The sequence below is a fragment of the Salmo trutta genome, chromosome 1 (genome assembly GCF_901001165.1).
Source record: "Salmo trutta chromosome 1, fSalTru1.1, whole genome shotgun sequence".
Taxonomy (NCBI): domain Eukaryota; kingdom Metazoa; phylum Chordata; class Actinopteri; order Salmoniformes; family Salmonidae; genus Salmo; species Salmo trutta.
Window position 1 is genome coordinate 7,819,551 of NC_042957.1, and position 12,277 is coordinate 7,831,827.

A 12,277-nucleotide genomic window follows, 5' to 3' on the forward strand; every position below is an offset into this window, starting at 1 on the left:
TTATATTTTTGACAACTTTTACTTCACTACATTCCTAAAGAAAATAATGTACTTTTTACTCAATACATTTTCCCTGACACCCAAAAGTACTCGTTACATTTTGAATGCTTAGCAGGACAGAAATTGTCTAATACACACACTTAGAGACAATCCCTGGTCATCCCTACTGCATCTGATCTGGTGGACTGACTAAACACAAATGCTTTGTTTGTAAAGTATGTCTGAGTGTTGGGAGTGTGCCCCTGGCTATCTGTAAATTTAAAAAAACAAAAGTGTGCCGTCTGATTTGCTTAATATAAGGAATTAGAAATTATTTTATACTTTTGATACATAAGTATATTTTAGCAATTACTTTTACTTTTGATAATTAAGTATATTTAAAACCAAATACTTTTACTCAAGTATTATTTTACTTGTGACTTTTACGTAAGTAATTTCAATTACGGTATCTTTACTTTTTCCACCGCTGAATCTTGCTATACTGTCAGTGTCACTGCCATGCCCAAAACGTTTTTACCTGGAAGAAAATGCTCTGAGGCTTCTAATTTTGTCTAAGGCAGTAACGTTTGTCATTAAACTAAATAGGATAATGGGACAATGGCTTTGAAATGGAGGAAAAACAAACTTGCTCGTAAATGCCCATTATCATTTGTTTCCTTTCGTTCCACACATGAGAGGTTTTTACTATCGACAGATCTCAGTTTACACACCGGAGTATGTTTACACACCGGGGTATGTATACACACCGGGGTATGTTTACACACAGGGATTGTGGGTATTTTCTTCAGTGTTAATAAAGTTTTTTTTTTTTTTTAATAAGTGACGTCAGCATGTCCCCAACGCAGAGGCGGTGACACTGACAGCGGATGTAAAACATTCACCTGTTCATCGGATACATGATTTTCAGCGAATCTATTATAGTTATTTACGAATAGGAAACGTACCGTTGTTGAACTACTGCAAGCAAACATGTGGCTGCATGTTAGGCTATCAGAAATATGCCTTTTTCTACAGGCTATGTTTATTTTAGCGTGCTGTTTCAGTGATATGGAATCGGGGCCTATCGCGACGAGTGGCTCTTTTCAACCAAACGGAGATCGTTTCAAAATCGAGGGTCGGGCAATCGTTCCAGGGGTGAAAACTCAAGACTGGATTTCGTCAGCCCGAGTCACGGTAGAGGGAGAGGAGTATATAGGTTTCTTGAGGTAATACTTTAGCATTGGACGACGAAAAACAGCTAGTAGTTACAGCGGTAGGATTGTTGTGCTAACTTAGGGCTAATGCTAACCGGGGCCCTGTGTTCACGCTAGTGGCCATCCTCGTTTGCTGCGAGGCTAGTTTTTAGTTGACAGCTAGCTAACCTTATCGGTGTTATCATCGCAGTCTATGGTTTAAACAAATGACTGGTGATTGAGATGGAGAGCTAATTGAGACTATGCTTAGTGTCCAGCGTTTCCATTTTGGGTAACGTAGTTAGCTGGTTAACTAATTATTCAGAATAGCGGACATGCATAAAGATGGCGGCCTCCATCTTTCAAATGCCTAATTTTGCTATGTTCGCCGTATTATACAGTGTTCACCATTGAATTCCTCCATCTTGACTTTATGCACCTTGGCCATTGACAGAGGCGCTACACCATTTGTTGTTCTATTATCCTCCCCCACTTTGATACATCTCCCACTCTGGCCAAGGGCCCCAACACCTGTTATGAAACGATTTAGCTCATTATAATACTAGATCAAACTGAGCTTGGCTACTGTATGATGTTTATTGATGCCTTTGAAACCCCTGACTTACTCTGTCTCTCTGCAGAACTGATGGAAGTTTTGTCGTTAATGATGTTCCTTCGGGATCCTACGTTGTGGAAGTGATCTCACCTGGATACAAATTTGAAGCAGTCCGTGTGGACATCACGTCTAAGGGGAAAATGAGGTACAGTTAGGGCTGTGATGGTCTTGAAAGTTTCTCAGCCAGTAACTGTCATGCAAATAACTGCTGGTCTCTGGTAATTGACCGTAATTAACATGAACAAGTTTAGCATAGCCTAAAAAGCCACTGATTTGGACCTTTTGGAACATCTACATGTTAAAAGGTCTAATACAACCGTTTAATACAGCCTGCACGTCACAATACATCCATTATTTATTTTAGGCAGGTCTATAGAATTGACCGGATATTAAGAAAATGTAGCCTATTTCAGAAGAACAGAATAGCATATGCAGAGTCATCCTTATGTCAGGCCCTGATCTGGCTATACCATACAGTATGGCTGTGGGCTACTCTAGTTAATTTAGCAGACAAGATTTGCTTAAATACTGAACCAACATATAAACGTAACATGCAACAATTTCAAAGATTTTAATGAGTTACAGTTCATATAAGGAAATCGGTCAATTGAATTAAATACATTAGGACCTAATCTATGGATTTCACAGGACTGGGAATACATATATGCATCTGTTGGTCACAGATACCTTTTTTTAATGTAGGGGCGTGGATCAGAAAACCAGTCAGTATCCCGTGTGACCACCATTTTGCCTTTTGCAGCGTGACACATCTCCTTTGCATGAAGTTGATCAGTCTGTTGGTTGTGGCCTGTGGAAAGTTGATCCACTCCTTCAATGACTGAGAAGTTACTGGATATTGGCAGGAACTGGAACACTGTCGTACACGTCGATCCAGAGTGTTCCAAACATGTTCAGACTGTGACATGTCTGGTGAGTTTGCAGGCCATGGAAGAACTGGGACATTTTCAGCTTCCAGGAATTGGGTACAGATCTTTGAGACATGGGGCTGTGCATTATCATGCTGAAACATGAGGTGATGGCAGCAGATGAATGGCACGACAATGGGCCTCAGGATCTCGTCACGGTATCTCTGTGCATTCAAATGGCCATCGATAAAATGCAATTGTGTTAGTTGTCCTTAGCTTATGCCTGCCCATACCATAACCCCACTGCCACCATGGGGCACTCTGTTCTCAATGCTGACATCAGCAAACTTCTCTCCCACACAACAACATCACACTGTCTGCCATCTTCCCGGTACAGTTGAAACCGGGATTCATCCATGAACAGCACATTTCTCCAGAGTGCCAGTGGCCATTGAAGGTGAGCATTTGCCCACTGAAGTCGGTTACGACGCCGAATTGCAGTCAGGTCAATACCCTGATGAGGATGGCGAGCACACAGATGAGCATCACTGAGAAGGTTTCTGACAGTTTGTGCAAAACTTGTTCAGTTGTTTAATCCTACAGTTTCATCAACTGTCCTGGTGGCTAGTCTCAGACGATGCCGACGGTGAAGAAGCCAATGTGAAGGTCTTGGGCTGGTGTGGTTACATGTGTTGTGAGGCTCGTTGGATAGTATGAAGAATACAATTGTACGTAGCTGAATAAAAAAAGAGGATATTTGTCCCAAATGATTTCAGAGGGGGTGTGCACATGCACCTATTCTTGAGCTGGTAACAAAGTGATCATGGGAAGACTGAAGAGATTTTTGATGTACCCATTCCATGGCACATGGTTTATGAATTGATACGCAAAACAACACCGGATTCAAAACTTCAAATTTTTCAACTTAAACTACTATACAAAATTCTTGCAACCAATAGAATGTTATATATATGGGGGATACAATCTTCCCAGCTCTGCAGATTCTGCTGTGAGGAGGCAGAGTCATTAGATCATTTATTTTGGTATTGTCCATATGTAGCTCGTTTTTGGTCACAGGTCCAGGAATGGCTGAAGAATTGCAACATTTGCCTAGAACTAACACTGCAGATAGCAATACTGGGTGATTTGAAAAGCCATAGTCAATCAATCAATAATATAATAAATATTTTAGCAAACATTTTTATTTTTAATTTACAATCTGTAGAAGCTATGAGAATAGAAAGGTTCAATACTTTTGTGAAGCATCACAGCACAGTTGAAAAATATATGGCAAATAGCAATCCAAAATGGATGACGATGAGAGATAGATAGGTGTTGAATGGAGATGAAGGGTGGGACTGATAACCAATGTAAATCATACGGGGTCTGTAAAATGTACAGTTGTGGCCAAAAGTTTTGAGAATGACACAAATATAGAAAAGATCTTGTCCGGAGAAGACAAGGTGAGCGCTACCATCAGTCCTGTGTCATGCCAACAGTAAAGCATCCTGAGACCATTCATGTGTGGGGTTGCTTCTCAGCCAAGGGAGTGGGCTCACTCACAATTTTGCCTAAGAACACAGCCATGAATAAAGAATGGTACCAACACATCCGCCGAGAGCAACTTCTCCCAACCATCCAGGAACAGTTTGGTGACAAACAATGCCTATGGGCTGGGCTTTTGACCACGACTGTATATAGGTTCAGAACTTTTGTGAAATAGCACAGTTACAAATAGAAATCAAACTGGATGGACATCAGAGGCAGGACTAAAAACAAATAAAAAAGAACTATTGTAAAATAGACTGTTTCTGTAAAATGTGTATAAGATATATAAACTGTAGAAGCCTAAGTGTTTGTTGGTTTTCTCCAATTGGGGGAAGGGTGGTAGGGTTTGCGGGGAATAATAAAGGTATATTCTTTAAAAAAAAGTATGTCTATATAGGTGTGTGTGTGTATATATATGTATATATTGTATTTATTTACCCCAAAAATATATGGGGGATTGGAAATGATGCAGACAATTACATTGGAAGCTACATTATTTCCGCAATATTAAGCTGATCCACCCCTTTAAAAAAAACAAAAAAAAACAGTGATCATTTCAAACACGTCGTCCTATATGCTTAATTTAGTTATTTATTCAACTCTAGTTGTGATTAAAACCTCAGGCTATGTGTTTTGATTTTTAATTCATTCTAAAACTGGATGATTCGAATCTAATGATTTTTCAGTTACTGGCTGCATACACTTTCTGTCTCTCATTCACAATTTGACAAGCACTTGATCATATTCTGACCCATCAAACTAATCTTAATTTAATCTGGGTTTTAGCATATACCCTACTAATGGATGTTTATTTATTTTAAATCATAAATACTCTACACAAGTCATCCGTAGCCTGCACTCGAATATCAAATGGAAGAAGCACTTCCAGCTATTACATGTTTAATATGCGTAGGTTGGCTACACTGGTTCTAAAGTGGAGTAAAGTGCTTATCAAAACATATAGGCCTATGGGCTGGGCTAAATGGTGCATGAGTCGCAAAAAATGCATGCGCTGTTTCTTGCCTTGGACTGCACACGCTGGGCATCATTCACAAGTGATGATATTCTCACCTATCAGACTATTCTCAATTTAATATTGTCTTTACATATGCTAAATGGGTGCAGTTGGTAGATGTTTAGTGCAGGGTGTTGGTCAACCGAAAGTCGTCTGTTCTTTCGACCAATCGATTGGTCAACATTTTTAAGGGTGTATTTTTCCATATATAGACACACCCTATGTGTTTTAATAAAGTCCACTATATGCATTGAGCTTGTCTGACACTTAAAGCTTACGGTTTGATGAAATAAGACTAATGCCTCAAGAGGGCGCCAGAGATCTAGATAACCAGAAGGGGGAAAAAACATATCCTGCCCCAACTATTCACCTCCTGCTGGCTTTCGCAGATTCTACCATTACTTTCCTGAAGTTGCCGGTAATAGGTTAAACGAGTAGTCGGTAACCTTTCTCATGTGGAATGGCAATTTATCTTACCATTTCTACCGATCTGCATGCCAGTTATGGTTTTCATATGCACATTTTTGTTAAAGTTTATAATAATTTATTCATATCTCCAAAATCATTGTCATGTGGTTAATCAGCTTTCTGTCCAAATCTAAATGAAATAGATACAAACCTAAGAAGTAACTTATATTGCCAATTATGTATAAATAGGCTTCATAAAGCCAACAAATAAAAACATTGCAACCTGCAGGTAGAAAATATCCTGATTTTAAAAATAAACATCCTGTAAATCACATTGGCTACACATGGCCTGTCTGCAATGAATTTGAAACATTGTACGCTTGCTCTAGCGGAGTTTCCCGCGCCAGTGAGTTTGGGACAGACGGCTGTAGGCTATTTGCTCAAGGCATAAGAAGCAGTGCTTGACTTGGGAAGGACCTCACCAGAGCTGAGTACCGGCACCTCAAATGTTCTACTGCTTGAGCTCCTGTTCCTCTTATAGAATATTAGCTCAAAAGTATTGTGGAGCTCCTGCATATATATATATATATATATATATATATATATATATATATATATATATATATATCTGTATATATGTATGTACGTGAGTGTGTGTGTGTACGTGAGTGTGTGTGTGTACGTGAGTGTGTGTGTACGTGAGTGAGTACAGGAACTTATTTCAGTCCAAGTCACACACTGATAAGAAGTAATCAGTTAGGCCTATTTTATGACTTTTCCACTGGATCAGAGCATGACATTTTTCCCTTTCACGCTGAGTGGTTATCGAAAGAGAGAGGGCTGGAAAGATTTTACAACTACATTGAGGAACTATTGTAATTCTCAATGGATGTAAAAACAGACTTTGTTTGCTTGTTGTTTGAGGTGAAGAGAACATTACTTTGAGAAGCCTCCCATTACTTCTCGACCAACAGCCTAACAATCGACTAGTTGACTAATTGGGGTCAGTTCTAGTTCGTAGTGTTGTGCAGGGTGTGATGGTTGTTGAGGGAGGCAAACAAAACAGTTTTGTTTGAAAACACAATGCTTTGTCCACATACTTTTGTTCACGATGTCCCAGTGAAAGTGCCTCAGTGTGAGTAGTGTTATCCTGTGTCCAGGAGAAGGGCCCTTGATGTCTATCCTCAGTGTTATTCTGTGTCCAGGAGAAGGGCCCTTGATGTCTATCCTCAGTGTGAGTCTAGTGTTATCCTGTGTCCAGGAGAAGGGCCCTTGATGTCTAGCCTCTTTGCCAGGCTCATACCTAGTGTTCATGGCAGGGAAGGAGACGACTTGATGTCTAAGCTGTGGTTGACTTCACAGGGCCCGCCTGGTGAACTTCATCAAGACGTCTGAGGTGATCCGCCAGCCGTACCCGCTCCAGCTGAGGTCTTCTGGGCCACACACCTACTTCATGAAGAGAGAGACCTGGGGGTGGACTGACTTCCTCATGAATCCCATGGTGAGATGATCAGATGTGAATGACACAGAACAGCGTTCACTGTGTTCCTTGGCGCTTGTACTGTAGGAGGTTCATGCTGTGTCGTCCAATGCTGAGTAAAGTGAAGGTGCAGCTTTGTGATTGGTTGAGAGTCCAACTCCGCTAGTAGTTATAGTATTACTGTTTTGCAATTACTTTACTCTCCCATGCATGCACCCAAACGTGTCACAACGCTCCTTCAGTATCCATGCCACCAGTATCCATGCCACCCTAACAGGGGACATTTGAATAGGGCCTTTTTGCATGTCATTTGCATGATGTTATGTACTAGTGAGTAATAGACACACAGAGGCCCCCTTGCGAGTATCAGAAAAAAAACAATAGAAGCTGGACCTTCCTCTGCTGATTAATACATGTCTGTTTCCCCAGGTCATGATGCTGGTTTCCTCTGCTGATTAATACATGTCTCTGTTCCCCCAGGTCATGATGCTGGTTTCCTCTGCTGATTAATACATGTCTCTGTTTCCCCAGGTCATGATGCTGGTCCTTCCTCTGCTGATTAATACATGTCTCTGTTTCCCCAGGTCATGATGCTGGTTTCCTCTGCTGATTAATACATGTCTCTGTTTCCCCAGGTCATGATGCTGGTTTCCTCTGCTGATTAATACATGTCTCTGTTTCCCCAGGTCATGATGCTGGTCCTTCCTCTGCTGATTAATACATGTCTCTGTTTCCCCCAGGTCATGATGCTGGTCCTTCCTCTGCTGATTAATACATGTCTCTGTTTCCCAGGTCATGATGCTGATTAATACATGTTTCTGTTTCCCCAGGTCATGATGCTGGTTTCCTCTGCTGATTAATACATGTCTCTGTTTCCCCCAGGTCATGATGCTGGTTTCCTCTGCTGATTAATACATGTCTCTGTTTCCCCAGGTCATGATGCTGGTTTCCTCTGCTGATTAATACATGTCTCTGTTTCCCCAGGTCATGATGCTGGTTTCCTCTGCTGATTAATACATGTCTCTGTTTCCCCAGGTCATGATGCTGGTCCTTCCTCTGCTGATTAATACATGTCTCTGTTTCCCCCAGGTCATGATGCTGGTCCTTCCTCTGCTGATTAATACATGTTTCTGTTTCCCCAGGTCATGATGCTGGTTTCCTCTGCTGATTAATACATGTCTCTGTTTCCCCCAGGTCATGATGCTGGTTTCCTCTGCTGATTAATACATGTCTCTGTTTCCCCAGGTCATGATGCTGGTTTCCTCTGCTGATTAATACATGTCTCTGTTTCCCCAGGTCATGATGATGGTACTTCCTCTGCTGATTATCGTCTTGCTACCTAAGGTTGTCAATACCAACGACCCTGAGATGAGGAAGGTAAATACCCTGATTCTTCTCTAGGCTGTAGTAGTGAAATAGGTAGCCTCTGATGGACGTGTTATATCCATTCTTTGTTACATTTCCTAGCCTCTCTTTCCCCCTTACAAGAGGTTTGTTTTTTATTTAGTTTGACTAGTCAGTTAAGAACAAATTCTTATTTGCAAAGATGGCCAAACCCGGACGACAATGGGCCAATTGTGCGTCGCCCAATGGGACTCCAAATCACGGCCGGTTGTGATACAGCCTGGAATCAAACCAGGGTCTATAGTGACGCTTCTAGCACTGAGATGCAGTGCCTTAGACCGCTGCGCTACTCGGGAGCCCCAAATCGTGTATTGCTTGTGTTGAGATATAGATAGCCTAGCACTTGACAGTAAGGGGGAACTTACCTCATCCACCACTAATGTGAAGCACGTCTTACCTGTGTGATACTAATCATGTGTATTCATTCGTTCCTCTCTCTTCCCAGGAAATGGAGCAGTCAATGAACATGCTGAACCCCAACCCTGAGCTACCTGACGTGTCTGAGTTTATGACCAAGCTATTCTCCGGGTCCAAGAGCTCCAGCACCAAGGCTGTAGGTGGCAGCAAGGCTAGTGGCCGCCCAGCAGTCAAGAGGAGGTAGTACCAGAACATTACATGTATCCCGGGCCCACCGGGCCTGAGGAACCACTGTAACTGGTCATGCCATGGAAATTATAATACGATTTTTAAAAAGAGCTTTTTCATTCGTCTGTACAATTGTTTTTTTGAGCAGGGGTTTTCCCTCGTCTGAAATACAAGTCTGTAAGTGAAATGACTGAGGATATCACAAGGCTTGAGAGATGGATGTTTATATATTTTTTTTGCACTGGTAACTTCAACTCGATATAAAAGAAAGATTTTACTCTTCATTTGATGTTTTGCGTTGTACCTGTGAGTGACGTTATGCCTGCTTCTTGGTCCCTTCATTATACTCCTTATGGTTTAACCCTGGTCTCCTTGGGTAAATGGGATAATAAGTCTCTAACAAGCCTCGTGTGTATGTGTACTACTTTACTGCAACATCAGTCCTATGTCAATTCTAATTCTTCCACTACTTGAATGAGAGCTTATATCACATTTTCTGAGATGTTCTTCTTTTTTCGGAGTTAGGGCCCGAGGTAATATGACTGTGAATGGACTGTACAATGGATTGCATTTTAATTATTAAACAGACTTATTTAAATACCAACGTAAAATAAAATGTAGCTGGTGAAACTGTCTCCTTCTCTGTTGTGTCCAGTGTGTCTAGTGTGTTCCTTGGAGAGGAAACATTGGCAGTGTTCAGCGGGCGGCTGTCCTATCTGACCATAGAAAATCCGCCCTCCATTTTCTTTTTATTTCCTGAAGACTGTGTTGAATCGCCGCCGTTCACTTACACACAGCCGTTTATCTACTGCTCACGCCAGACATTCGCTGTGGCTTGATTCAGTTATGTTCTAGAACTCTCATTGGAATGTCTGGAGGTTGTTATCGGGACGTGGAACATCGCTGATTTAAATAAGCATTGATAAATGAATCTACCAGTCCAATCAGTGCTTAACCCACATGGAAGTGGTTTAACGAGGAACAATGTTAGTTTTATGTCTCAATTCTCCCCAGGTGTGCACTGCTCTGGCCATGTATAAAGCATTGGGTTGGTGTATTAAAATGTGTTCTCTGTGATTTAAATGGCTTCAATGAAAACTCCTTGTGGATTATAAATTACACACAGGGTTACTGTAAGGCCACCTGTTATGATGAATGACTATTGACAGACCTGTCTAACATGGGAGAGATCCCTGTGTGTCCAAAAGGGCACCCTATTCCCTATGTAGTGTTCTGCTTTAGTGAAGGGGCAGCCACCTGCTCTGTTTCTCAACACAATATTGGTGTAGGGGGTCATCTGAAATGACCCCTCATTCCATGTCTACTTTAGACCAGCGCTCAGATATGCTCACCTCACCATGAGTCACTCAGTCAGATTGCTGTCCTCTAGATGGGTGTCCCTAGTCACCGTCAGATTGCTGTCCTCTAGGTGGGTGTCCCTAGTCATCGTCAGATTGCTGTCCTCTAGGTGGGTGTCCCTAGTCACCGTCAGATTGCTGTCCTCTAGGTGGGTGTCCCTAGTCACCGTCAGATTGCTGTCCTCTAGGTGGGTGTCTCTTTGTTCTCTGTAACACTCATGGCACATAGGCAGTGTTTGAAATGAATCATGTCATTCACAGGAGAGGTCATGTTGATGTGATCCAGAAACCGAACAGTCGTGATGGGTTAGCTACTGTAGCCCAGAGACCCATGAGCCATATGAGTCCCTTAGATCACTGTCCCTTAGGTGGGTGTCCCTGGTCACTCAGTCAGATCACTGACCCCTAGGTGGGTGTCCCTGGTCACTCAGTCAGATCACTGTCCCCTAAGTGGGTGTCCCTGGTCACTCAGTCAGATCACTGTCCCTTAGGTGGGTGTCCCTGGTCACTCAGTCAGATCACTGTCCCCTAGGTGGGTGTCCCTGGTCACTCAGTCAGATCACTGTCCCCTAGGTGGGTGTCCCTGGTCACTCAGTCAGATCACTGTCCCCTAGGTGGGTGTCCTGGTCACTCAGTCAGATCACTGTCCCCTAGGTGGGTGTCCCTGGTCACCTCGGATCACTGTCCCCTAGGTGGGTGTCCCTGGTCACCTCGGATCACTGTCCCCTAGGTGGGTGTCCTGGTGGTCTGGTGCCACTTTGTCCTCTGTGAACATCTTTGTACATAGACATGGTTTCAATCGTTCCTGTTCAACAGATAGGTAGACAATAATAAAGCATATTGAAAGCAGTCTGCAGAATGTGGGGTCATTTGTTGATCGGCTTCTGTAATTATACCTTAAACACTGTCCCCTAGGTGGGTGTCCCTAGTCACCTCGGATCACTGTCCGCTAGGTGGGTGTCCTGGTGGTCTGGTGCCCATCCCCCAAGCAGTTATACATAAAGGTTGTGTTAACAAAAGAGCATTCAGAGGATCTCTAATGATACTTTTCAATTGGGATTATTTCACTGATAAGATCAAAGGTACACAAGCAGCATACTATCACACAATACAGTAGCAAGGTCAACACCGATCCATTCACAATACAGTAGCGAGGTCAACACCGATCCATTCACAATACAGTAGCGAGGTCAACACCGACCCATTCACAATACAGTAGCGAGGTCAACACCGACCCATTCACAATACAGTAGCGAGGTCAACACCGACCCATTCACAATACAGTAGCGAGGTCAACACCGACCCATTCACAATACAGTAGCGAGGTCAACACCGACCCATTCACAATACAGTAGCGAGGTCAACACCGACCGATTCACAATACAGTTGCGAGGTCAACACCGACCCATTCACAATACAGTAGCGAGGTCAACACCGATCCATTCACAATACAGTAGCGAGGTCAACACCGACCCATTCACAATACAGTAGCGAGGTCAACACCGATCCATTCACAATACAGTAGCGAGGTCAACACCGATCCATTCACAATACAGTAGCGAGGTCAACACCGACCCATTCACAATACAGTAGCGAGGTCAACACCGATCCATTCACAATACAGTAGCGAGGTCAACACCGATCCATTCACAATACAGTAGCGAGGTCAACACCGACCCATTCACAATACAGTAGCGAGGTCAACACCGATCCATTCACAATACAGTAGCGAGGTCAACACCGACCCATTCACAATACAGTAGCGAGGTCAACACCGACCCATTCACAATACAGTAGCGAGGTCAACACCGACCCATTCACAATA

At 42.7% G+C, this 12,277-nt stretch overlaps 1 protein-coding gene and 1 long non-coding RNA gene across 2 annotated transcripts; both read left to right on the forward strand.

The window, feature by feature from the left end:
* The first annotated feature begins 822 nt into the window (after nt 1-822).
* On the forward strand, nt 823-9,729 carry emc7b (ER membrane protein complex subunit 7b). Its single transcript, XM_029703997.1, has 5 exons — nt 823-1,205; nt 1,814-1,933; nt 6,988-7,126; nt 8,402-8,482; nt 8,955-9,729. The coding sequence occupies exons 1-5, from the start codon at nt 970-972 to the stop codon at nt 9,108-9,110; spliced, it is 732 nt and encodes a 243-aa protein (XP_029559857.1). The 5' UTR covers nt 823-969; the 3' UTR covers nt 9,111-9,729.
* LOC115156588 (uncharacterized) lies at nt 7,133-8,400 on the forward strand. The gene is made up of 2 exons (XR_003868297.1): nt 7,133-7,935; nt 7,988-8,400. It is a non-coding gene; the product is annotated as an uncharacterized LOC115156588 (long non-coding RNA).
* Nucleotides 9,730-12,277: the final 2,548 nt, after the last annotated feature.

Coding starts and splice junctions, on each gene's coding strand:
- emc7b (XM_029703997.1), top strand. CDS start 970: ATGTGGCTGCATGTTAGGCTATCAGAAATATGCCTTTTTCTACAGGCT. Junction 7,127..8,401: donor ACTTCCTCATGAATCCCATG/GTGAGATGATCA, acceptor CTGTTTCCCCAG/GTCATGATGATGGTACTTCC. Junction 8,483..8,954: donor ACGACCCTGAGATGAGGAAG/GTAAATACCCTG, acceptor CTCTCTTCCCAG/GAAATGGAGCAGTCAATGAA.